The 27,670-nt window shown below is 40.3% G+C and overlaps 1 protein-coding gene across 1 annotated transcript in view; it reads left to right on the top strand.

Moving 5' to 3' along the window:
* Positions 1 to 27,349, top strand: part of meis2b (Meis homeobox 2b) — a 54,551-nt gene extending 27,202 nt beyond the window's left edge. The window contains exons 9-13 of the mRNA XM_050058868.1: positions 13,689 to 13,765; positions 16,211 to 16,269; positions 17,523 to 17,612; positions 18,170 to 18,266; positions 26,863 to 27,349. Coding sequence (XP_049914825.1) covers positions 13,689 to 13,765; positions 16,211 to 16,269; positions 17,523 to 17,612; positions 18,170 to 18,228 — 285 coding nt within the window. The 3' untranslated portion in view covers positions 18,229 to 18,266; positions 26,863 to 27,349. The remainder of the gene's footprint in view (positions 1 to 13,688; positions 13,766 to 16,210; positions 16,270 to 17,522; positions 17,613 to 18,169; positions 18,267 to 26,862) is intronic.
* Positions 27,350 to 27,670: the final 321 nt, after the last annotated feature.

Genomic DNA, 27,670 nt, shown 5'->3' on the forward strand with positions numbered 1-27,670 from the left:
CCTTGTATCTCTTTGAGGTCTTGTCATATGGCGTGACACTTACAAATGTTTGCGTAATTGTACTTTGTTTCTTTATGAGGCTCTGGCGGCTTTCAGTTGTCTCTTTGTCTTTAACGTTACTCGGCTTGGCTTTCTCTCGCATGCATTCTTCCTACTTTTCTCTGTGCTGCCTTAAGTGCTGATATAGATTGGTCGTGTTGCCGCAGCACGTGGCGACTTTAACTTTTAAACTTTTACACAGTACGTCTTTCTGTTCAACGTTGCCGTACCTGAATCCAAAGTATCACCATGTAACGTTGGGTTTTTTTTCCGTCACCAGCTCAGCCTGTTCATGGTCATGCTCATGCATTCTTCAGCGTCTATGTTGGTCACAGCTGCACGCCGGGTAGTCACCTGACCATACATGCTGCACACACCAGGATAGCTTGTGGGCGTGATGTCAACAAACTCCACACACTATAGGAGAGGCAATTACGTCCACAGGCACACATGTTAACATTTATTTAACCTACATTAAATGGCAAATCTCAGCCTTTTCTGCGGTTATGTAATCGCACAGCCCAACATCGCGATTGCAATTGCGATTAGATTAATCTTGCAGCACTACTTAGAATCAAGGAAAAACATCTTTGTATTTAGGTAAACCTTCCACAGATTAGGCAACAAAGGTACAGGGTTAGGTTTAGAGAAAAAAACATAATGGATTGGCTTAAGTGTGTTTGTTATAAACGTAATGTGGTGTCACGTGATATATGTCACTTATGTCACTAGCATAGTTTGCTAAACATACTACCACACTGTTATTAAAATAATTTGAAACAAACAGCTGGCTCCCTGGTGAAAGTGTATCCACCACCCCTCCCATCTGTCCTGTGCAGACTTTCTTGCTCTTTATACTACAGCAGAAAAATGTCACTGCTGGGTGAGTCTCATACCGCCGTTAAGGGTGGCTATGTGCATCAGTATCTGATGCCAAGGGTACGTGTGTGTATGTTCACTACCACTTAAAAGTTTGGGATCACTTCTTTGTTTTCCAAAGAAAAACAAATTTTCATGCAATTCACAAACATTTTTTTCCATTTCACAAACAATTTAAATTAATCAGTTGATTTTTAAAGAATGATCTATTGCATAGAGGCCTATTATCAGCAACTGGGGCGGCTGTGGCTCAGAGGTAGAGCGGGTCGTCCACCAATCGAAAGATCACCAGTTCGATCCTGGGCTCCTCCAGGTTGCATGTCGAAGTATCCTTGAGCAAGATACTGAACCCCAAATTGCTCCCGATGGCTGTTCCATCGGTTTGTGAGTGTGTTAAAAACTGAGTAGCAGGTGGCACCTTGTATGGTAGCCTCGGCCACCAGTGTGTGAATGGGTGAACGTGACTCTTATTGTAAAAAGTGCTTTGAGTGGTCACTAGATGACTAGAAAGGCGCTATACAAATGCAGGTCCATTTAACTGTCAGTCCTCTGTATCAATCTCCTGGTATGGCTGCTAATCCAAGTTAATAATTTTATAAGGCTAAGTTATTATTAGAAAACCCCTCTTGCAATTGTGTTGCACAGCTGAAAACCTGCACTAATAAGGGAGCATGGTATTCTTTAGTTTAGTTTAGTATCTTAAGTATCAGCAGTTGTTTGTTTGTTTACAGGCTCAAAATGGCCAGAAAGAATTAACTTCTTTTAGAGACCTGTCAGTCTATTGTTGTGCTTAGAAAAGAAGGCTATTCAATGCGAGAAATTGCGAGGAAACTTAAAATCTCTTACCATGCTGTTAACTACTCCCTTCAGAGAGCAGCAATGTTAGTTTTAGTGACAAGTTAACTACTGAGCCAGTTTTCAATAAACAAGTGACATCATCCTCCAGCCTGCTAGTTATGCTAGTTTGGTGAGCATCCAGTGTGTTTTGGAGTTTAAGACTGAATTGTAAGGGGAGAGATTAGCTTTCCTTTAGCTTCTGATTTCTTTTTAGATAGTGATTCCCAGCTCCTCCAGCCCGCATGTCAAAGTATCCTTGGGCAAAATATTAAACCCCAAATTACTCCTGATGGCTGTTCCAGTGGGTGTGGGTGAATGGTTACTGAAAAGCAGGTGGCACCATGTATGGTAGCATGGGTGGATTTTTTTCCCCTGTCAAAGGGTTTTTTTGGGGGAGTTTTTCCTCCTGCGAGGGTCCAAAGGACAGAGGGATGTTGTATGCTGTAAAGCCCTGTGAGGCAAATTGTTATTTGTGATATTGGGCTTTATAAATAAAATTGAGCATCGGTCACCAGTGTGTGAATGGGGGAATGTGACATGTCTCGTTAAAGCGCTTTTATTGATTGGAGGACTAGAAAAGCGCTATGCAAGCACAGTCCATTTACTGATACATTTTTATGTCTCTGCACCAGTGACTGCCACGGCACGAGGCATTATGCTTTCAGTTTCCATTTGTCCCATTCTTGTGAATGCTACATCTCAAGAACGTCTTGAAGGAATTTCTTAATATTTAGCACTAATGTCCACTTGGACTCACCAATGAATTGATTAGAATTTGTTGGTCAAAGGTCACTGTGACCTCACAAAATACATTTTTGACCAGAACTGAAGAATTTATACATTAATTATGACAACATTTTACACAAATGTTAAACTGATAAATTGATGAAGCGATGGCATTATGTATTCAAAAAGCCAAAGGCCAGCTTCATAATGTTCTGCAAAAACACTTTCTGTCCATTATTTCATGTCAAATCTCAGGGACAGAACAAAAGATTTGGTCAGATATTGAATTGGGGATATTTATCTTGAAACTGTGCTCATTCTATTGATCCTCTGGGTGGACGCATATGAAGCATCCATGTTTTAGAATGTTTAGCTTCTTTGCAGCAACATCCATATTTGAAGCATTGTCTACTGTCATGGCTACACATGAGTCTGGACAGACATGGATGTAAACTGTAGCTGCAACTTGAGTGGTTGGCAGAGGCATTTAACTGCGAAGCAATAATTGTAGTTTGACAGTACAAAGGTTCAGAGTGTCCTATCAACCATGGTCCTGGAACACTGACACTATGAACATTCATATAAACATATGTGATGTGTGTTACAACCTGTGAACAAAAAACATAAACCTTAAATAGTGAAAAACCTTTTCTTCTGAACTGGAACTGCCCAACATATATTTGCTACATTATACATACATTATATTATTAATATTTTACCAAAATGAAGCTTTCTGACCAGCGAATGGCGAGAATTGTGTTTTGTCCGTCATTGATTAGAATGACTGCATTGCATTCAGGCCCTCAGTAACACTGCTCACCCTTGCAGTCAGTTTTCCCCAGTGGCAACTCATGGTATTGAGGCAAAAAAAAAAAAAACCTCTGTCCCCACAGACAACCATTATAAAACAGGCATCTGTAAAACTCTGCAAACAAGATCAATCACGACTCTTTCTGGTGACCCACGGAGGTTTCATATTTATAAAACTTTCCTGAAGCTGAGAAATGTAAAGTCTATGAGCTGTGCAGGAACTTTTGGGAGAGGCCAACAGGAGAAACACTACTGGGTATATTCAGTGGGCCACACACTGCTGACATAGAGCAGAAAGCTAGGTACTTTTTTTGGTGTATGTGCCAGGCGAGCAACTCCACTAGAATGAATAGGCGCCATCTTGGCATCCAGCAGCTAGGTATTATTATAAAGCTATGATTACATTATCATCAACTTACAGTGCACTCAGTTTTTCCTGTCATTGAACATATTCTGCCAAACTCTCTCTCTTTCTCTGTTTATCAGACTACAAATTAGATAAGAATTAGCTAGCTAGCACACCCTGCAATCGCTCCACCTCACTCCCAGCCACTAGGAGATAATTTCCTGGAAGGAGAGCAGGTGTAGGCTCCAGATATGGACCATCAGTAGTGGCTATAGCAGCTCAAATTCAAACAGCGGTGACACCAGCTCTGGGGGTCAGCAGGCTGGTGGCAGTTAGTAACATTAGCCTTCATAGAGTTTAAGCCGTGCTTATTCATACAATCAGTTTTTTGTTTAGAAGTTGGATGAAATCACCTTGTCACTGTTCACCTTCAGCTCTGCTGTGTGCAACACCAAAGATGCTCTATTACAACACTTTCCTCATTTAGTGGAGGCGGTGCAGAGATATGAGGTGTTGCTGACAGTTCAAGGATCCACTGGAATCAAAAGATTTAGGCCTCTAGTTTAGCAGACCGGGCGAGCCAACTGGGTGTGGCCAGGCAGATTTTGTTTGGCAAAACCGTGCGCACTGGCGCAGCTACTCCTCTTTCCCACCTCCGTCCCTCCTACCTGCGCAAGATGGAAAGAGGGAGGACAGAAAGCGTGGAGTGGGTATTACACAGCCGATCACACCAATCAAATGAGCCCCTCTCCTCGCCCTTAAATGCACCGCGCAAAGGCGTGATAAGAGTTTATTCAATTCGCCATGGCAGAAGAGAGCAGCAGCGTCAGACAGCCAAACTTCTCCCAGGAGGAAACTGATGTTTTGAAATAATTTGTTTTGGGTGATTTGTTGTAGCCTATATTTAATGTGATTGAGTAAATTTACACCATAAATGTGTGAATGGATGTACAGGGAAATACTCACATTTAAGGACAGAGCTGTGCAGCTAGGTGGTCTCTCCTCTCCCGTGCGCCCTGATGCTCTTCCTGCTGATTCGGCACATGCAGTTCCGCCTCTTTCTGTCATAAGTCCTGTAATCTCTCCTCCGTGAGGTCAAAGTGGCATCCACAGCATGTAGCTATGTTGTGTATAAGGCAACATGCCACGAAGAATGTACTGACTTTCTGGGTGCTGTATGTTAATGAACCACCTGAACGGTCCACGCATCTGAAACGCATTTTGATCTGGCCAAAAGTGCGTTGGACGACTGACCGAACACTACTGAAAACACGGTTAAAACCATGCTGCCTTCTTGTTGTGGGTGTAATGTATGGCATTATCAGCCACGTTTTCAGTGGATAGCTGTTGTCACCTAGCAGCCACCCATCCAGAGGGGGGTCCCCCTGAAAGACTGTAGGGATGACAGAATTCGCCAGGATGAACGAGTCATGAGCGGACCCAGGAAAATTAGCATACACATGTGTCACCAGGCAATTCGAGTCACAAATCACCTGGATATTAATGAAGTGTACTCCCTCATGGTTCACATATGTGATGGCTTGGGTATCTGGGGCGCGCAACTGTACATGTGTGCAGTCGATTGCTCCCAGTACCCCAGGGAATCCACATTTCAACAAGAAACCTCGCTTCGTTTCCAGCTGGCTCTCAGGTGTGGATGGAAAAATGATGTGCTCATTTGCATGTCGGACTAGACTAGACGTCACTGCATGTATAGCCGAACTGACAGCTCTCTGACTGATCCCCGCCACCGCAGCCACGGTGTGCTGGAAAGACCCGGTGGCGAAGAAGGTCAGAGCCACTGTCACCTTTACAGCAACAGGGAGAGCACAGGTGCCACCGGGGTGCGCATCAGAGACCACGATGTGCATCACCACTTGGACCACCTCGCGGGGTACATGTAATTTGTTCCTGTGTAATGAAAAAGAGTACGACATGAAATGACAATTACACTGGACACGGCGGTATTCCAGTCATTATTCGTGTGGCCCAACTGCAGCTCTGTCATGCCCAAATAGGGTGTCCTTTGACGGTACACCCTCTCTAAGTCCTCCTCCTCCTCCTCGCAATAATGTACTTCATCTTTGTAGATCACGTTAAGCAAGAACATTTTAACATTTGTATAGGCAATCACATGAAGCACGTAAACCCTTAAGACACCGAACATAACTTACAATTTGTTGACAGCATTTCTCTTGTGCGCGCGCGCTCTCTCTTTCTCTCTCGCAGTCTCACTCTGTTTCTTTTCTTTTGACTTTTCTAAGATGACAGATGCTGAATATATACTCCCTATCTGATGCTGTGGCTGTTTGTGGTTGGCAGAGAGTGATGTGAACTCATTAGTTTGCAGCTGTGTTAATCAAATCAGGTTGGGTTTCTATTACACGTGCCAAACGGTGCCAATCCCCTTTGATCTGACATGAGATGTGACGGGACAGTCGATATAGAGATACATTTATGTGCTGATTGCAGATAGTTGCATTGAATAGTGGTTTTTGTGGGTATTTATTGCATTGTTAATGTGCCTGACATTCTGGAAACCTGCCTGTGAGGTTTTGGTGACGTGTGTGCACTGTCTGCTGGTCAGCCAAACTTCCACTACACCGGCTGCGCTCTGCCTGCACTGACAGTAGACGTGGTTTCAGCTGGCGAGCTTTTAGCGCACCTTTGGCGAAGCCTTTTGGCACGAAACTGTCACTGCGCCAAGCTGGATCTGTCGACACCTTCCCCTGCTGCGCCGCCACACCCATCTCAGCGCACCTCGGTCTGCCAAACTACCAAACTGAGCGCGCCTCGGGTTGCGCTGCTCGAAGCTAGCTCTGCGCGGGGTTCACCACCCTGCGCCACCCTGCACCACCCTGCGTCGCGCCGGGAAACTAGAGGCCTTAGTCACAAGCTTTATTTTACTATTTTCATTGGTTAAATATTTGTAAAATCTACATACAGTAAAGGTTGTACAATGCACTGATTGAATGAAAATTTAAAAAGTAATAAAAATGACTATAGCATGGATCCAAACTACCGCAGAACATGTAAAAAGTACTTGTTAAGTAAAGACAGCGGTTGTTATAAGTTCTGGGAATTTTATGTTATGCAATATTTATGTATTTCATGTTAATTAGTGTTTGTTTTTATGAGATTATTGATCTTTGCATTGAGATATGTTTTCATTCAATTAAAAATTGTAGGTGATAGTTAATGAGTCAAAGCAAGACTCTGCCTAGTGAACATCATGTAACTGTTTGGTGTGTGAAATGGAGACTGCAGAGGGACAGACAGGAGAGACTTTTTTTGTGGTTTGTAGCTTTGTTTAAGGGCGGAGTTTAGAGTAATTTGTCACTCAACTTTCAGCCAATGAGTTGGGAGGGATGCTTCAAGTTGGCCCTAAATACACCCTCAGTACACATGAGTGTGTGTGTCTAACCTGTTCTCACTATTCAGCACCTCCAGGATGTTGCAATGTCGCGATCACAACATTTAACGCATATTCTACCAATCCCCATGAATTCTGTGTGACCTTGAAATTTTGTCCAATCAGTGCAACTTTATAAACAACCAGTGTTGTTGCCTGTGAGTTACACCAGTGATAGCAGTTGCCCATACAATGTCACCAAACTCTCTTCCTTGTCTCTGGTTGTGAAGATGCAGACGTGCAACAGGAACATCTCACATTTACCAACAAAATTACCGCTAAAGACAGGGCCTTTTCCTGATATTGATACTGGTGGGTAAACTGTTTTGCACCATGTGTAGCAGCAGGGGAATGGCTGAAACATGTGAACAACAGACAAGACAAATCACCATGACAGAGGCTGCTGCATCCACATCCATTGCAGGGGCTGAAAGAATCAAGGTGAATTCATTAAATATACATAGTTAGTGGTAATGTTAGTGTAGTAAGCATCATGAATCTGAGCAGTGCGGATTTATTCTTATTGGAACATGCTCCCTTCATTTTTTAATGAACTATACAACAATAAGGAAACTATTTAAGCAATTTTACCTGCTCCTGCAATTTCATTGCCCAAAAAATAAAGCCTAAAAACATTACAATGTCTGTCACAATTCTTTAGAAAAGTTGTCATGAAGTCAGGAATTATAGGCTGCAACAATCCCACAAAAAGCCTGAGAAACCCTGCAGGCACTGACTATTGTTGTTGTATTTGCATTTTTCTTTGTCTGTGATTCCCTGATTGGGAATCACTGCTGTATCGTACAGTTCATGTGCTTTACATCTGTGTATTTGCATTTGTACGCCCTTGTTTGAGGTTCTTTGTGGATGAATGCACATTTATGAGTGTCTGCATATGCAAGTCTAATGACATATGCATGTTTGTGTGTGTGTGAGTATGTGTGTGCGCGCACTTCTGAAAGGCAGTTTAAAAATGAAGTGCTTGGAAGCTCATCCTTCACCGGTGACCACAGGAGGCGGCTGCTGGCCTGACAGCGGCAGAATGGGGACTGGCCCACGACCCTGCTCTCAGTACAAGGATCACCTCTGTCTACCATCTGCCACCCTCCTCCCACACACACACACACACACACACACACACAATCACACACAATCACACACACCCACGCACAGAGCCAGCGAAGGGATCAGGGCCAGAGGACGGGGGAGAGAGAGCAAGGCAAGAAGGGTTTGGGGGTTGACAGGGGGCCTAACCTTATCAGGACCCTAAACAAAGGCCACCATTGTGGCTCTTTATATCCCACCCGATCATTTGTCAAGCAATGTCAAATAATGTCAAATACTGTCACACAATGGCACGCGCTTTTAGCGTGAAGTGTTCACAGGGCCAAACCATGGTCAGTCATGGAGCCAACTTGTGCACTCACTTCCAGGAATAACTGTGCATGAGGGAGACTGGCACAGAATATGAGTAGGCCTACACTTCCTGAGTGGGAGTTTTTTTTTTAGTACAAGAGCCTGCACTTAAGGGCAAATCTGCTCTATGTGTTCCTGAATGAATACAAATCGTTTTTGGCTAAAGCCTTGACATTTCTTTTTATTGGTGGTGTCCAAGTAGCGGTGCACAATGCTGTAGCCCTGTTATTTTTGTTCTCATTGTTCTTTATTTAACAGTAAATAGTTTTACTTCAGAAAAAAGTTTTGAGCACTTCCTCTACCACTCAAGTTAGAGGAACCACTACCACTGTTTATAGACTTTCAACATTTCCACTTAGAGAAAGAGTGTAAAGAAAAGCAAGATGGCGTATGGACCTGGTAAATGGACCTGCATTTTTATAGCGCCTTTCTAGTCATCTAGTGACCACTCAATGCACTTTTTACACTACGAGTCACATTCACCCATTCACACACACATTCATACACTGGTGGCCCAGGCTACCGTACAAGGTGCCACCTGCTACTCAGTTATTAACACACTCACACACCGATGGAACAGCCATCGGGAGCAATTTGGGGTTCAGTATCTTGCTCAAGGATACTTCGACATGCAGCCTGGAGAAGCCCGGGATCGAACCACTGATCTTTCGATTGGTGGACAACCCGCTCTACCTCTGAGCCACAGCCGCCACGTATGCCTGGGGCCCCTAAAAAAATAATCTGTCACATCTACTCATGATAAGAAACACAGTGAAATACACTAAGTGGAGGTATTAATTTCCAAACAGGCGCATTAGTCACTTGCTCTAATCACCGCAATCACTGTTATAAAGTAGAGCATTGAACTGCAACACAGGCTCACTGCGGATGACATGCTGCTCGCTCTGCAGAACTCTGCGCTTCCTTGGTTCCAGAAACAACACCAGTCATTCTGAAATTACATCGCTGATTCTTGAAATGTTTGAGTTATTTAAAATGTGGCCTAATAAATCTAATTTCTATCTCTTCACCTGTTGTTGAATGTGACTTTACTGTACCAAGCAACAGAGAATCCCTGTTTACATAGAGGTAAATATTCTGAACTCTCTGAAGAGGCCACACACACACACACACACAAAGTACGAAATTCAGTTGGCATGATCAAGGGTCAGAACTCAGTTGAAACATAAAATTTGGTAATGATTGCTTATTGCAACAAATTAAAAATGTAAAAATTATATTTCACAATGCAAACTTCTAAAAAAATCTAAATAAATCACTTGTACATCCTGCAGAGCTGAATTTTTGCAGCACATCCCCATACTGTGATATAAAATATTCGGTAAATGTTCTAAAGCTACTAACTGTGATACTAGTGACGTGTCCCAGACTAAGAATTTACATAGTTGAATTAGACTGGTCAAGTCTTGCCTATTGTTCACTGATTGTTGAATTACATTTTTTGTAGTGTTTTTTTGGTTTTATAATTTATAATAGGACATGAGCCATCCAGCACAGTTTGTTGTGTGAAAGGGGTGTGTCTGGTGTGGTGCTGTACTGAAACGAAGCCAGGGAATTGACATTACACGTCTGTTGCTTTTCATGGTTGTAAATAGAACTTTCGACTTCCTCAGAAAGAGAAAGAGAAAGAGAAAAAGAGTGACAGCAGCTGTTTCTACACACCTTCCTCTGCTGATTTTGAGAGAGAATTGTTCACACATTCAAAAAACATTTAATGCTTTGCCAGTGGTATGTGAGTACTCCAATCAATAAATGTATACCAAAACACTATATATCATGATTTATTGGGAGAAACCAAGCAATTCAATGTAAAATTAGACATTCAGCAGCACCATATTGCCCAAATGTAATGATACTGTTTCATAACCACATTTTACCAACAATTTGATGATTCAGCTGTGAGACTGGCAGTCAAATCAGGCTCCTTAGATTGAATCATTAGATAGTTTACTATTCAGGGTCGCCCCCATATGCTAGTTTAGTTATAAAAAGTCCAGTGTTATTGTTGTTTACTGTGTAAACCACTCTATCCACACATCTTGTTTATGTTAACTGTTCAACATGGTAAGACAACACTGTCGTGGACAACCTGGTCTCACTCCGAAGTCATAGAATACCAGCATTTGTGCAGTGACTTTTGGTGTCAGACACCAATGAAAAAAGCTGTCCTTTTACATAGGCATGATACACGGCAGGTTGCTCATGATAACAGCGCCAGGCGGCATCACAGAAACACAGCGGGACAGCGACGTAAGTTAAGGGGGCAAAAGGGAGGGGTGGTGGATGGTTCCAACAGGCACCTACCTGGTGGGCACTTTCACCCGGGAGGCTGGTGTTTGCTTCCCATAAGATTGTGAAGCCAAACCTTGTCCTTTTTTCCTAAACCCAACCACGTATGTGTTGGCCAAACGTAACCATGCACTTTTGTTGTTGAAGGAAACAAACTTCAATTTTTACCAACGTAGTGCATTTATTTTGAAAGATACTGTATGCAAACTATACATTTCCTGTAAAAAACGAAGTGTATTTTGACGATAGACAATGCATGTAATGAAATGGCTGAAGTTGGCACAGCATTCCAGAACGTCAACAACCAACGCACCCAGGGTACCTTGCACGTAGTACGTTGACATGGAAAGTCCATGACCAAATGACGATATGTGATGAGGTTGAAGTCAGAATGTTTTGTCATACACCATGGTATGGCACTTTAATGTTGGAGTAAATGAGAGATGTTAGAGTCAGCTGTTGTTGAAGGCCAGCCTGCACCACTGATGCCACCAAGCTTTGTGGGCAATCAGAGCAGCTCCAAGCCCCTCATCTTCATCTATTTCTTGGTAGTTCATTCAGTTCAAACATTTTCAGGAGATTTTTGGCTAACAACATGGATGCACTCCCAGCACTGTGTGAAGAGGAAGGATATAATTGGTTACTTCCTCTCCACAGCAAACAAACTAGGCACTGCAGGCTGTGAATTAGAAGATGTCGAGGGTGTTGGAAACCCTGTTTCTTTTAGTAGAAGCCTTTTTTACATAGTCAGTCACCACCATCATCTTTGCCAGTATTTGACCTGCAGTATAGCCTACAAACACCACGAACACCAAGAACATCTTATATGTTTGGTGTTATAGGTATGTTATAGAATAATTTTACTGATTCACAGCATTAATGAAACTAATTAAATGAAATGACCAAATACTTTGTAAAACAAAACAAAACAACAATAACAACAACAACATATAATTGTGAGTGTTTTAGTTGGTGGTGACCGTTTTGAAAATGGCTGCCACAGCCAACAGAGTTTGTTTTGGCCCAACATCCAGTTTTGTTCCTATAACACATCTGCCAAATTTGGTGCTTTTATCGATAAAACAACAATTGTTATGATATGTTGAGATATGCTGGCCCACAACAAGTTGTACGGTGAGTATTTTGTAGCGAAAACGCCTAAAATGACATACCCAAATTAAAATGACTGTAGCCTCTGAACCGCTCTGACTACATGCATGCATGAGGTCTTGCCAGAAAGCAAACTCTCTGAAGTTTCTTGTGAAAGTGTTAGAAACACTCTAGGTGATACAGAGACAGACTAATGGGCCTCTGAAGTCAGTAAAAATTTGAAAATTTTGCCTAAAATAAAATAAAAAATGATTTTCAGGATGAATAACTGTCTGTGGCTTCATCTGAGCAGGTAAATGACACTGTGTAGGCACACTATCAATGAACATTTGTTTCAAATTTGAAGAAAATTGCTCCAAGTATGACCATTCTACAGAGTTTTTTTAATGAAAAGATCCAGGTGGAGCTCCAAATGACAGAGTGCTCACTCCGCTTCAAAACAGTACTATCAGTGATCAAACAACACTCAGCCAGCTTCAAACATCGTACCTTATTGAAATCAGGTGTGATTATGATAGCTGATGTTGTTAATGACAGAAACACCATAAAATATCACCAAATAAAGCCATATGAAACGTGAAAGTTGTGATCCTACTTTCTAGGCGGTATATCTCAGCCAAAAATAGTGGTAGGAGTGAGACTCCTACCTTTTATAAACCAGCTACGTGTCCACTGATGGCTCGGCATGAGATTGCGAGTAATCCTTTCACTTTTCCCCTCGAAAAACGGCATGACATGACTTGTCACCACTCATCGCGATTTTCGGCATGACATGACTTGTCACCACTCATCGCGATTTTGGACTTCGTGTATTTAGGCTGCTCTGGTGTGAAATCCATAAGGAATAAAAGAAAAACGATGCCGGATTCAGGAAGCCGAGAGCTTCCTGAATCCGGTGATACCAAACATCACATGGTTTGATGACGTAGTGCGCCTGTGAGATACCATTTAACAGAGGAGGGAGGGAGCGCGGACGCCGGCGTCCGAACGGAGTTAAAGAGGTTAAAAGCCATGTGTTCTTGGTGGCGCAGTGATTAGGACACTTCACCACTCTCAATTTAGGGATTTGAGAGGTTGTCAGTAAACTACCTGTGCCTGCAGATGCACACAAGGTGTGTGCATCTACATGTTACTGCACATTTGTTGTAAATCTTTGTGTTTAAAAATTTAACATGCAATATTTTGTGCTACTTTATCAATTTCCAAACTCAAATTGCCAATCTTCAAATGTGCAATATGTGTAAAGTAATACCAATGGTATATATTTACCTCAAGTAAACAGAACATCATTCAATTCATAATTTATCTAGTCAAAACCTTCTAGGCATGTTTTTGGGTATTTTTCATGCCTGTGCATACACAATGGTGAGCTGATTAGCTCAGTAGTTGTGTGGTAAGGCAGTTGTTTTTAGATGTAAAGGTTCAGAGCTGAAATCCCTTTTTTGTCATCCTGTGCTGGTCTGAACCTTTGCAGATTCCAGAGTAAGTGTTGATTCTTCTCATATGTTTCCACTATTTACACTTAAATTACTGGACATGGGATGCATTCCAGATCATGAACAAAAAAACAAACAAACAAACAAACAAAAAAAAAATCAGATGTCACACGAAACACGTTTCTGAAAGCAGATTTTTATACCTGAATGGAAAAGCAGCATATCGTGATGACCACAATGAATTATTATTTTAAAGAAGATCAAGAGGTTTTGTTACTTGTCTATTAAAGAAGAAACAAGCATCCAAATGCTTGAAAATCTACTTGGACAGCTATAATTGATTGAACTATCTTTCTGTCACTTCCAGCACCCGTACCCCTCAGAGGAACAGAAAAAACAGCTAGCACAAGACACAGGCCTCACCATCCTTCAAGTGAACAACTGGTAAGTCACTCCAACACCAGATTTAACTGCCATTACATGTACTCACACATGCACAAAACCATGTGTCTTGGTTTGTGAAATGCATTTTGTTAAAAAAAAAAAAAAAAAGACTTGAGAGTACATATTCTATTCTAACCTCAGTCTGGAGTTACTGAAGGCATGGACGTCACATACATACTGATTAAGTGTGACTTACTCTGTCTAGCAGTTGGGCTATCTCACACTGTCATAAAAAATTAATGTCCAAACGGATGCTTAAAAATGATAAAGAAAATATGTGCTTATCATAATTTTAAATCTTGGCTCATGATCATCAAATCAATCCTTTCTTCACTGTCAAAGTAATGCAGGTGTTTGATATCAGTACATTCAGTTACAGATAATCAAAGATACCTTTCGGACAGTACCGAGTCCTAAGTACCTGTGGACATATTGGACAAATATATTTTTAGCTCACATCTTTTTTAAAGTCTAAGTTTTTTTAGAGTATATTTTGTTGAGTTTATAAATGTTAAACCCAAAAAAATATTCATCCATTTTTCAATTTCTTGAAGCTATATCATTCATTTATGTTGAATTGTGTGCTTGCCTGTAAATTTCACATTTTTGAATCAGCTGACCTGCTGTGCACTGACAAAAAGACCTTTTCAATTTATTTCAATGAATTGATTCAAAGCGAATTAATTAAACTATCTATTTCCTTGTAACTGGTGCTAAATTACATAGTCATAAATTAAACTGTCCTAGACCATGTCTAGTAGCACTGCCATGTTACATGATAACATTTTAAATAAGAATGCAGGATGGCATTGCCACATCATCAGTATGGGCCGATACTGGCTCTAAAATGAACAATTGGAATTAACTAACTTCTTAAAGGTAGGATCTGGAGGATTTTCAAACAAAACAAAATATAGACATATACAAATGAAATCCTGCTTAATCATCACCTATGGGCTTCTACTCATGTGTGGTGGTGACTCTGTTTGCAGAGCTCCTGCCCTTTAACTGTATTTTGATGTTTTTGTGAGCTTGGACCGCTTCTGGGCGGAGATTTCCTCAGCCAATGAGAGAGCGCAGGTGCTGTTCCCGAGCGTGTCCGAGCGTGCACCAGTGCGAGCCTTGCCTGAACCTCTACTGTGAAGCCTTCTTCGTACCTCCGGGCTCCGTACACCCGGGAGAGTTGAGCCTGATAGGAGGGGCCAAATTTGAATGTGTGTTTACAAACAGCAACTGGAAAATCCTCCAGACCCTACCTTTAATTTACACAATGAATGAAAATTACATACATTGAAAAGTATCACATTTCATGTCTTTATCTGCTGGTGGGCCATCAAGATAAGAGTGTGCATGCATAATATAATGTCACTTCCACCACAGAAGAGACTTGATGATCACTTAAATAAGGTAGAGGAAAAAAGTTGATATATTGATACCGGTATCAGTTATCGGCCAAAAGAAAGATTAAAACATGCTCCAGACCAGCTGCTTTTGTAGACCGCTTAGCTAGAAACAGCTCCAATCAAAAAATGACACAATATGGATTTAGTTTCAGATGGCACAGTTCTGCATGTCATCATTTTGGGGGCAGCCTGTGACGGGGTTTAAACTTAGATTAATTAGAATTACATTGCTACGTTGCTCTTATCTTCCTCTCAAATCCTCCTAAGAGTTTGCTTTTAAATGTATCAGGTTTCCAACAGGCCTAATTACACAGCCCCCCACCACTTATCCATGAGCAAGATGACCACAGGCTTAACTCGAGGCTCTATCCAATACAGATGTCAAAGCATGCAAGCTCCCAGCACTGCCTGTTTGATGGATTTAAGGCATGGTGTCAATGGCAAAACATTGGCAAAGCAGTTAACCTCATCATCAGTGCCTAGGGCTACAAGGCTAAACCCAAATCAATACATTTTTTTAAGATAAGGCCCCAGATTATGTCATTAGGAATAAACTAGATTATTAGTGAAATCCCTGGAGACACACAGTGTTCCAGTTCTTCAAAAGCTGCCCAATGAAACTGACAGTTTTTGTTAATGCTGTATACTTCAGATGAAGGAGGGGCATTCTTTACTCTAAATCATGACAAGGAGACCAGTGAGGAACAAGGAAGGGTGGGATGGAACAGATGCAAATCTTAGAAGAACTTTAAAGATTCAAGAAAAAAAAAAATCTAATGTGAAACTTCTTTTATTTTTTTAATATTCATCATTATCAGAAGAAGTGGAATCTCTGTTTCTACCAACTCTATCAATTATCCTTATTAACATGCTAACATTTTTATACATTCCAAAGTCAGGAGTGCTTAACAGTAGCAAGTGATTAATTTCGGTACATAGTAGATGTGTTATAAGATTTTTGTTTTTCCATAAATGTGTTATCTCCACTAAAAATGTACCTTTTTGTATGATAGCTGACATGATATTGTTCTTCCTTTTTCAGGTTTATAAATGCAAGGAGGAGGATAGTCCAACCTATGATTGACCAGTCCAACAGAGCAGGTAACACTGCAGTTCAGTGACTGTTCACTGTACCTAATACTGTAAAACTTCAATTAAAAGCCTAGTTCCAAGTAAACACCCAGTCCCTTTTTCCTAGCCTGGTGTGACTACACATTTTGACAAATAAAGGCCCTGCCTCAATCAGAAGCCTGGTCTGGTTGTCAAGCAGTTTTGTTTTACCGAAGTTCTTTGGACATATATAACAGGGTTGTTGGCAACCCACTTGAGCTAACATTAGTTAGCTGCTTAGATCATGCATGCAAATACAAATGTTTGAACTTTTGTCAGTATTGAGATGCTACACAGTGTTAGCTTGGTTAGATTCTCCACAATTCAATCATTCAGTTAATTTTACTGAAACCATGAGCACCAAAAAGACAGTAATTTATTGAGATTTGCTAGCCTTGTAAACAAGAGAGATGAAAAAAAAGTGGTGACTCCCTACTTCTGAAGCAATCATAAAGTCAGAATATATGTTCATTCCCTGATTACCTGGTAAGTTATTCATATCTCTTTAGTCTGTAAGGGTCCACTGATGAAAAGAGTCAAAAGGGTTTTTCCTAAAATTATTCCAAGTCGTGAGTATTGTCTTAACAGGATGAAGTGGTGTTGTGTCGTTATGTCGGGTTGCCGTAACCCTTGAGTGCTGTAAAATGAGTAACTCTCTCTCTCTCTCTCTCTCTCTCTCTCTCTCTCTCTTTCTCTCTCTCTCTCTCTCTGAAGTGCTGTCTGTCAGACCTAGATCAAATGAATGATTCATAAATTATATGTCATTCAAAGACTTTTTTTTTAATATTCATAATCAGTAATATCAGTGATATTCATATTGGTTAAAATAATCAACTTGATTAGTTTTTGAGTATTTCCCATCTTTGCTGAGCAACAGTTTTATATGAAAGGAATTAAAGGCCTGTCCCATAAAGACGCCACCAAATATTTGCCTGTTGAGTTCACTGACTTAAGCAAATAGCCTGGGCTCTTACGTGAAGTTTTACGGTACTTCATTTCATTCAACAAACTGCTCAGGTGAAATTAAATGCAAAGTGTCTTCCTGATATCTCTTGCTAAATCAACTGCAGCTGCAGAGTGGATAACAACAGTGAAAAGTGAGAAAGAATATGTATCAGAAAAGACTATGGGTTGCATGAAGGAGGTGCAGGATGTGGGCATGACTTTGTGTACAGCATCAGAGTGATCAGAGTGGGAACTCTGGGCGGCTCACTCTCACAGTCTTGCTTCTCCTCCTCTCACAGTGAGTCAGGGCACAGCGTACAGTCCAGATGGCCAGCCAATGGGAGGTTTTGTTCTTGATGGGCAGCAGCACATGGGTCTCCGACCTGGAGGTGAGCAATCACCCACACAATTATCAGATCATCAAGGGCAACATTTCAATAATTGTTTTCTTCCTGTAGTCGGCTGACTTTCAAACAATTGATTAAATTAGGGAAGAGCTCAATGTTTCTTGAAGTGCTCCTCTATGTGCATGCACAATCCATGTAGGTTTCATCTATTTTTACATATATCTGTATCTTTCTGGTAGCACCATTTCCATGACCATTATAGCATCACCTAAAGGCAACAGCCAGTGGTTGGTCTTTTTAAATGTTAATCACTTTGAAATAAAAGTTTTATGCTTATAATGATGACAGTTATACACTGCATGATGTATGTTTGGTGCCAATGCAGGAAGTAGTGTGTCCTTTATGTGGCAGATATGTTTATACCACCTTTAACTTTGTAGTAAAGGCATTTTTATCTTTCTGTTAGCATCAATGCTGAATCTTACTTACAACTTCGCTGGCCAGCAGCTGTAGAGAATAATGTTCTCTGTGAAACCTCAGAGTTCTACCATATTCTGAGTGGTCTGTCATCTTGTTACTCTTGCTTGTACATTTTCCAGGACCAATGGGTGGCATGGGTATGAACATGGGCATGGATGGGCAGTGGCACTACATGTAAATCCTCTCCACTGAGGCAAGCCTAAAAGACAGGGTGAAGTAAGTAATCCAGTCTCTGTCTGTCTTCATTTGTAACAAATAACCAATTCCCCCATTCACTGCCCCTTCCTTAACAGTCTAATCTAGACTTGAAAAATGACTTTGTGACCTGGATGTTTGCTGTCATGACTTTCGTGTTAACTCAACAAATATAGATTCACAGCAGTCCTTTCACAACATCAGTGTTTGCTTTTGTCTTCCTGGTTCGATTTTAAGGCAATATGGTACATTGTTATTTAAAATTTGGTTCTTAAGGGAAACCTTATGATAATTACAGCTTGTTTTCTTTATTTTTACCCTATTTTTATCGGTAATAATAACAGCTTAGAATAATAAAGATAGTCTATAGATTTTTGGAGCAGCTGATTTTATTAACTTTGTTTGTAACCATGTCATATTTGTCCCGCATCTCTTCAGTTAACTTGGTGAGTGCAACACAGGGCCAAAGTCACCACTGCTAAAACAAACCTATAGAATCTACTCAATAAATATGAGGTTACAATTTGCACTCAGTTTGTTTGAGTACATTTAGGGCCCATCCCAATAACCCCCGCCCCCCCAGCCCTACCCCTTGGCCCTACTCCTAGATTTGCGCATTCCACGAGGGGTAGGGGTGTCCCAATTCCTTTTTGCGTGTAGGGGTAGGGGGCATAATGAGGGGTAGTGGGTATGAAACTAGCCCTTCGGAGTGAGGGATTTCAGATGCTGACTTGCCAGCGAGGGGTAGACGTCGCCATGGCTACCACCGAGCAAGAGACGGGGAAAAAAGTTCATACATGTACATATAATAGACATGGAACTTTTGTAAAAACGTTTTCGAATAACTGTGTATTTGTGTAGAGAACGGTATAACAATTTTTTATTGCTATTCACGATGTCTAGATTGGAGTTGACAGAAAGCTTGCCAGCTAGCTAACGTTACTGTCTTCAGGTTGCTTGTTAGCTAGCTAGCTAGCTTGCACTATCTGGCGTCTGCCATCTGTCCTGTTCTGCAAAATTGTCAGATTTTTCACATTACAATAACACGCCAGCTAGGATAACTATGCTGCCTCTTAATGTTAGCTGGTTAGCTAGCTAGCTAGCTAGCAGAAGTCCCCTGTTGTACATATCATTTCGTCATCTGTCGTTCATCAAATGAAGCATGATGAATACAGCAAACGCGATTGCTAGGATGAACTCAACGGGAGACTCCATTGTAGATGCCGGTTGGAAATGTAGAACGCTCACGGCTTCCTGTTTAAAATAGTTACGTATGCGTGAACATAACTGACGTGGTGATGTAGTGAGTGGTGTCCCAATTCCTAGGGAAAGATTTCAACCCCTACCCCTCGTTGCTTCATTTCGAGGGCCAAGGGGTAGTGGGCCAGGGCTAGGGGTAGGGCCAAGGGCTAAGGGGTAGTGGACAAAGGGGGGTATTGGGATTGGGCCTTAATCTCATGTCTTGAGTAAAGAGTACCTAAATTTAACAGCTATGACACACTAAAACTTATTAGGTAAATACAACCAAATATTTTTAATACCTCATACAACTGATAGCTTATAAAAAGTGAGTAATATTGGCTCCTGATTGTAAGTAGACAATTATTTATCTACGTATTAATATGACTAACCAGGTAATTTAATTTAATGAATTCAGGGAAGGTTAGCCTGACTTGAAAAATTTACATACACAGGAGGCAACACTCAATTCATATTTATTTTCAGTAACTGCTTATCCTGTTCAGAGTTGCAGGGGGGCTGGGGCCAATCTTAGCTCACATTGCGCGAGAACATGGGTGAGAGGCACGCTGACACGGGCTGGTCATGCCAGTGGGTTTGAACCGAGAATCCTCTTGCTGTGAGGTGACTGTGCTAACCACTGCACATCTTGCTGCCTGGAGACAATACTGATCATGTCAGCTTTGGTAATTGACTAATTGACCACACCATGCTCAAATGATAACCCCTGGCAAACAGAGAACCAGGAGAAGTATGCAGTGTTTGAGTGCAGCTCAACACTCTCTACTCCCACGAATGAAACTGACTTTAGCCTGCAGTGCAGAGCATAATACAATATCGTAGAGTGTATTTTTTTTATATATATTTATGTTGCAGTTGTTACTGTTAACAAAGAGGTAGAGTATGTATAATTTACTGATAATTAATTATTTCACTTACTGAATAACATATGTAATTAAAATTTAAATGATATGCATGTGTTTTATTTACCACCCTCCAAAATCCAGTTTTTTAGTTCACCACAGAGGGGGTTTCGTCTGGGAATTTGGAAGCTTTTAGCAAGCTGGGGAAGTTCTACAGTTGAAAATTACACATATTGTGTTTTTAACTGTGAGATTCCAATATTTTTAGATTTTTAGTCTATGTAAATTACTTTGTAAGCTGGCAAATTTAAAAAATATATTATTTCTTTATCACAGTTTAGTCCTGACAGTGTAGAGAAGGTTTGAAACAGCATCTCTGTGATGTTTAATTTTATATACAGCAAATATAACTGATCAGTTGATCAGGGAGTTTCTACACTGTTTTCCAACACATTCTCACTCAGATCTCGTCACATATTGACATGCTTGGTCATAGACTTTCCATGTTGACATATGGGTGCACTGGTTGTTGACGTTCTGGAACAGTTCTGTCAGCGTGAGTGACTGTTACATGCATTGTCTTCTTTCAAGATACACTTTAATTTTTTAGAAATTTAACGTTTACATACAGTTTCTTTCAAAATAAACGCACTAAATTGGTACAACACTGCAATTTTTTATTTTTTTTTTTCCCTTCAACAACAAACACACATGGTTGGGTTTAGGCAACAAAAGCACGTGGTTAGGTTTAGGCAACAAAAGCATGTGGTTAGGTTTAGGCAACAAAAACACATGGTAAAGTTTAGGCAACAAAAGCACGTGGTAAGGTTTAGGAAAAAAGAACAGGGGTTGGCTTTAGAATCGTAATGGATGCAAACACCGTTCTCTTGGGTGAAAGTCAGTGTTTGTTGGATCCATCCACCACCCCTCCTGCCCGCCCCACATGGACTTTGACAGCCTTAACTTTTATCCTTGTCCCGCCGTGTTTCCCCCTGATGCCGCCGGGCACCTATCATGCCAATGTTTAAGAATGCCATTTTTCGTTCTGACGCTGCAAGTCACTGCCCATGCGCCAGATTTTGACAATTTTGGAGTGAGACCGGGCTCTGTTATTATGAGTGATAGAAATGGTAAACATAACTAAGAAAATGAAACCCAATTTGTAATCATTTTCCTTTCACATAGGTAAGACACTGTCTGAGAGAAGACATGCTAAAGCACCATTGTAGTGCTGTGAGTAATGCTCAGGGCGAGAGGACACTTTGTTTTGAGAAAACACATGCTTTTAGCATATGGGATAGAGCTAAGATTGTGCCACCTGGTCCATAGACCGGTTCTGAAGTCAGCTGTGTGCATCTTTGACTTTGGAGAGAAAAAAAAGAATAAAAAAGAAAAATATCAAAATGACTGTGTGTGAAGCACATTCCTCCCTGTCTCCACATCACTTCCTCTTTCCCTCTCCATCGCTCTGTCCTCCTCTTCCTCCATTTTTATTTTCCTCCATCTCCTCTCCCCTGGCAATCTGATTAAGAATCGGGGTACTATTCCCCCTCCCCCACCTTCTCCTCCTCCTCCAGCCTCTATCAGCTCCCCAACACTGCTGACAGTTCTCAAATCAAGACATATCGCCTGCCGGAGGCACCCGAGCACAGAGAATTTTATTTAACACCCACTCTCCACTGCTCAATGAGCCACGCTGTAATGACACTTACCTTGATTAATAGAGCTCTTTATATGTAAATAGGAGCTGCATTTACTTCATTTTTTTCACTGAGGCCAATTTTCCCTCTTCCCTGTCTGGTAATTCCCCTGGCTTTGCTAATGAAGTTCAAAGAGCAGATTGTGACGCTTCATCTAAAAAAATAAATAAAATATATATCTAGATCTGCATAGAGACATCAGGCTCTCAACCTGAAGAAACGCTGCCTTCATATTTTTGGAGAGTATTCAATCAAATTATTTCTCATTGAATGATCATTGACTAGTTTCAGTAATAGCTCAGTAGAGCCGGATGTTTTTTCTTCCCCTAATTTGATCTGTGGCGAGAGCGTATGCTGACTGCGGCAGTAAATCTCCTCAGGACTGCAGGAAGAAAGAGAGCCATGTTTGGAGTAATATGAGGGTTTTCCATGCATGATAAAGCCCGAGACATAACATTTAACCATTATGGAATACATGACTGAATCTGCACTATTTTACTCTGCTGCACAATACAGCTGACTCCACCATATGCTTTATGAAATACCGCATAAATCAGTTCATTTAAGATGCAATATGATGCAAAAAGGATTAAGACCAAAATATTTTTTTAAGATGAAAAAATGAGAATTGAGACAGTCAGAATTTTGAAGAAAATGCAGAATTGACACACACAACTGACAAAAAAAAAATCTTAATTTACCGTTCACCCTCTAGCAGTTACAATTCTTTTGTGAAACTGAAAGCCCACACATTTTAACATTTAAGTATATTTATATCAACATCTAACCAATAAAGAGTTCAAAAGAAACATCACCCACCTTGCTCATAAAAACAATTCAACATTAAAATCATGATGAAAACAGTCCCACAGAAGAGGTTCATTTTATCTGCTTCCCTCTTTCAAAATGAAGGTAAAAAGTGTTGTCAGGTAACTTAGAATTTCACGGTTAAGCCCTTGATAGAATATTCTCTAATAGATAATACATGAGCTCTTGAAGGCAGTGATCATATTAAAGGAAATGGTTAATTTTTACAGAACACCTCATAACATTCAAGACATGCTTACTGTCCCCTCTTTTTTTAAAAGTGAACAGAACTAATTCCACAAACACAGACATTTTATTGAACCCAGGCTGCGTGCACCTGTTGAATACAGCTTCAGCAGGACACACCATCATGGGCAACACACAAACACTCCAATAAAGACAAAAGAACGGAAGAAAAAGTGCCAGTTACATTGGAATCTACCAATTCATCCTCCCCCTTGCCAGTACAAATTTTGTCAGACATTCTCTCTCATAGGGCCAGAGAGGAGCCCCAGACTTGTTTGAAAATATCTTCTCTCCTCTTTTCTCTGTATGTAACTTGTTTAAACCCTTTCTGTCACCAGCTCAATCCATTCCTTAAAACTAGAAAAGTGCACTCAGTAGAGTGCAGATCTCTGCCAGGCCGCCACCCCGGCTGATCATGGCTGCTCTAGACAGTTCTGGTAATTCCATCAGACTTGCCTCAGCGTGTTTCAGAAGGCTTCCAAAGGCTAATAAAAATGTACATCTTGTCTATTTGTGAGGGAACCCTGGTGTGTTATGCAGAGCAGATCAATTTGTCCTGCTAACAGGTACTGTATGTGAAATATAGATGCAATATAATTATGAGGATGAATGTATTTTTTAATGACTAAACACAGCCACAACTCTTTGCTCCATGTTGTTACCTGAAGGCTGTAGGCTACAGCACAACAAAGTAAGAAACAACAATAAACTCAATTAAAACAGACAAAAAAACCCAAACCATCTATCTCCACAGCCTGCCTACTGATGGTGGAGGCAAAAATATCACTAGCTACCAGTTTGTTATGACGCTGTGTGGCAGACAGAACAAATCCAGGTCACACAGCTGCAACTGGTGAAATTGTCCCTCCAGGCTCCGTTACAGATGGCAGAAAAGATAACAAAAACGATGACAAATTCATCTTGTATCATACCTAATTAATGTGTAGACTCTCTAGTTGAAAATGAAATGAAACTTTTCTATGAATCTCAGTTTCTGAGTCATGATGAAGGCCAAAATTTGAGGGTAACTACAGGAACTCCTTTTTTTCTCACAGAAAAACAGCTTGTGTACTAGGGTACCAGTTTCTTTCTCACATCTCCAGCAGGTGTCACTGTTCTGTAGTTATGTCTAGCTAATTTTCTCTGGGTCCAACAGTGGTCTGGAAGCTTCTATTTAGCAGTTTAGCTTCACATGAACGACTGTGCTAAGAGACAACAAACTTTGTCCAGATGTCTTCTCCAGTATTGTTCACCTGCATCTTTTTCCCAACTTAGTCTCAAACCTTCTAATCAGGGAACTTGTACAACTTAAAATCTTGGAACTTGGAAGCTTCACTTTTTTATGTTAACTCCTCGATCCTAATTAGAGGACCAGAGGATCATGAGGCCTGCGCATCGGCCAATTTTTGTTCATGCCAACATGCACGTTGGTGAATCTGAAGCATTTGAAGTTGATAGGCTCGTTCCTGCTATTTGTGTTCAGCATACTCTCACACCTCGATAAGCCTTTATTCACTCTCTTCAAACCTGTTATGTCAGTCTCTGAAGATGTGCTCTCTCCTAAGACACAGGCTGCCTCCAGCAAGGCTTCATATGCCATCTTAGCACCTGCTTTGAGGTAAATCAGAATATTTTATATACCTTGCATATATGCACAACTAGAAATAAGTGGCAGTAGCTGATCATTATAGACTAAGTAAATAAAAACAAGAAAAAACAAAACTGTTACATTTCAATATCAATATTCTTTAACAGATTAACTGTTAAGGATGGAAGGGTGTCAGTTTCATTGTTTGTTTGTTTTTAATACATTTGGCCAATGAATTAGTAAATTAATATTGCTGAAAATTAATGTAAATTAATGTCATTGTCTATTAAAGCCATTTGTAATGAATGCAGTTTTAGTGGGCCTATGTTATGCATTTAGTTCAAAGGTGTTTTACATTTTGTAAGAGAGCCGGGCCTTCATCATTTGTGCCTACGTATGGTCTAAGGTAGTTCTAAACTTATTCGCAGAGTATGAACAAATTCAGTTAGGAAAATCTTGATGTTTTCCAGATTTTTACATAAAAAATTCATATGCATAGTTTGACCACAAATTTGAATTTTATGTCAGTTTAACATAACTTTTTTGAGCATTAATTCTGTGTCATATGAACATAAAAAAAATGACTACACATTTTTTTTAAATTCTATTGAACTTAAAAAAATATATGTTAAGTGCACAATGATAATGTTTTAATTGACCTTAAACTAATTAGGCTAAATCAGCATTATAAATTTTTGGCAAATTAACTCAAAACTAAAAAACAAAAAAAGTTGTTGACTTGAAAAACACTATGTCAAGTTCACAAGGAATGAGCTAAGTAAACATACATTTTCTATGTTGTTTTGACAATCTGGGACATTTGTGTAGGCTCTACATTAAAATTTTGTGTCATGAATGGATTGGGGTTCACAGTGAAGTTAGACTTCTGAAGTATGAAGTCAGAATTAATAGGTGGGATCCTGCCCCATGACTTATATTAACAACATGACAGACTTACACATATTCAACAGAAATATAGTCCTAAATTATCTGTCCCATCTAAAAGGGCCAAAGACTCAAAGTTGCTTACTGAAGAGTTGCTGTTCATACTGTTATTATTGATGGATTTCTATTAAGTGAGAGAAAGCTGCTAATAATGTAAACTATGGGATTTGGGAGAGGTGGATTTGACTCCCATTTTCTTCTGGCATTGACAAAATACGATGGCTGAAAAGTGTTTGTGAAATGGTCTGACAAGACTATGCACACTATCAAAGATGTTCATTTTGATGTTTAACCAGAAAACCCAGAAGAAAAGGGAAACGTGGACATTAATAAGTGTTTAATCTGATGTCTCTCAACTTGTTTTTTCCCAGAGAGGAGGTCAGGATAGTCTGAAATGTCTCTAGGTGTAGACTTTAATCTTTTTTTCAGGTGAATACATAGATCATTGTTATACGTATGGCCTTTGAATTTATTTCAGTAAAACAAAGAAAAAAGTAACTTTTTGTTTGAACTTGGTACAACTCATATACAAATATACTGAGTTTGTCATTTTCAATTATGCAGCCCGTGTGCTTTATCAACTGTCTCTGGACTTTGTGGGGGATATTGCCTTGTTGTCGAAATGTGCTATAAAAATAAAATTAAAAAAATTAGAATTTCCTTTTTTTGGGATCATTTTTGGTAGTGCTGTTTTTACTGTTTGAAATGTACTGTGTGTGTGTTGTGGTTTGTGTTCATGTGTAAGACCAGGCAATTATAGTTGTATTGCATGACACAGTAGTCATGTCTATAGTAAAAAAGAATGGGATTTTGTATTTTTCAATTTTTTTATTTATTTATTTATTTTTTTTTAAAACAATTTGCATGCATCATTTTAAGCAATTCCAACTCTGGCCTTCAGTATTTTATAATCTGACAAGTCCAATTATTTTAGTACAACCAATATTATTTGCTCAGAGCTTAAGAATTTTATTGAGTTTAACCAGCACAATTTATCCAAAAGCTGTGGTGATACTTAGTGGTCAGATTATTTTATTATATTGTAGGTTATTTAAATTCCATGCAAAATGTCAAAAATGTTATTGCTTGATATTATTGATTTTGCTGAGAAACTTCTCTATTTTAACTATTATCCACTAACCCCATGAATAATTTTTTACAAAGTCTTTTAAGTCTTTGGACTTCTGTGTCCTAACCCTCTGTTCCCTTTCCTCTGTCTGTGTGTCCAGGCCTCCATGGTTGGCTCAGGGATCTTCTCCCATCTGTCTGTGGAGCTCAGTACCAGAGCTGCCTCTGCAGCTGCCACGTCGAACCCACCTGACCGTACACCACTTGACCACTCCCACCTCACCTCACCTTGCCCGAGCCCCACGGTGCGCGCATGTAGAGGATCACCATGGAAACGCCAATGCTCTGCACCAGAGGCCGCCCACAAACTTTTGACTTGAAAGTGAGCAGAGACTCGGAGCTTAACCGGCTGCACAGAGAATAAAATGACTTAAAGGACTTCATAGTGAAGAGAAGCAGTTTGACACATCTGCTCCATTTCCTTTTAAATTATTTATTTATTTTTCTACAATGGCGGACCACAGGGAAGATCACTTTCTCCTCTCTTTCTTATTTGACCTCTTAGCTTTACCCCAAACCCTATATGCCCATCCTCCAATAAATTATACAAAGACACACACACACACACACACACACACACACACACACTTTTCTCCTTTAAAGAACAAAAGAAAAAAACACTGTGAATATCTTTTTTGGATTTAAATATGAGGACTCGGTGAGCGTTGTAATTGTTGTGCTGTATAGATTAGTGCTTTTTTATTTAGCGGGTTCTCTTCATGTTTGCGCTTGTGATCACTAGATGTCAGAGTGAGCTTCACTGACATGTTTTTTAACCCCAACTTTAACCGAGTGTTTGTTTCTGTTCTCCATGCACTGCACCTCTTTCTTCTGCTTTCCTCTTCCTGTTCTTCTAAACTGGAGCTACAAAGACTCCTGGGGGAATCTGACCTGATGGCGGATTGAGTT

Source organism: Epinephelus moara, chromosome 12 (assembly GCF_006386435.1).
Source record: "Epinephelus moara isolate mb chromosome 12, YSFRI_EMoa_1.0, whole genome shotgun sequence".
Taxonomy (NCBI): Eukaryota; Metazoa; Chordata; class Actinopteri; order Perciformes; family Serranidae; genus Epinephelus; species Epinephelus moara.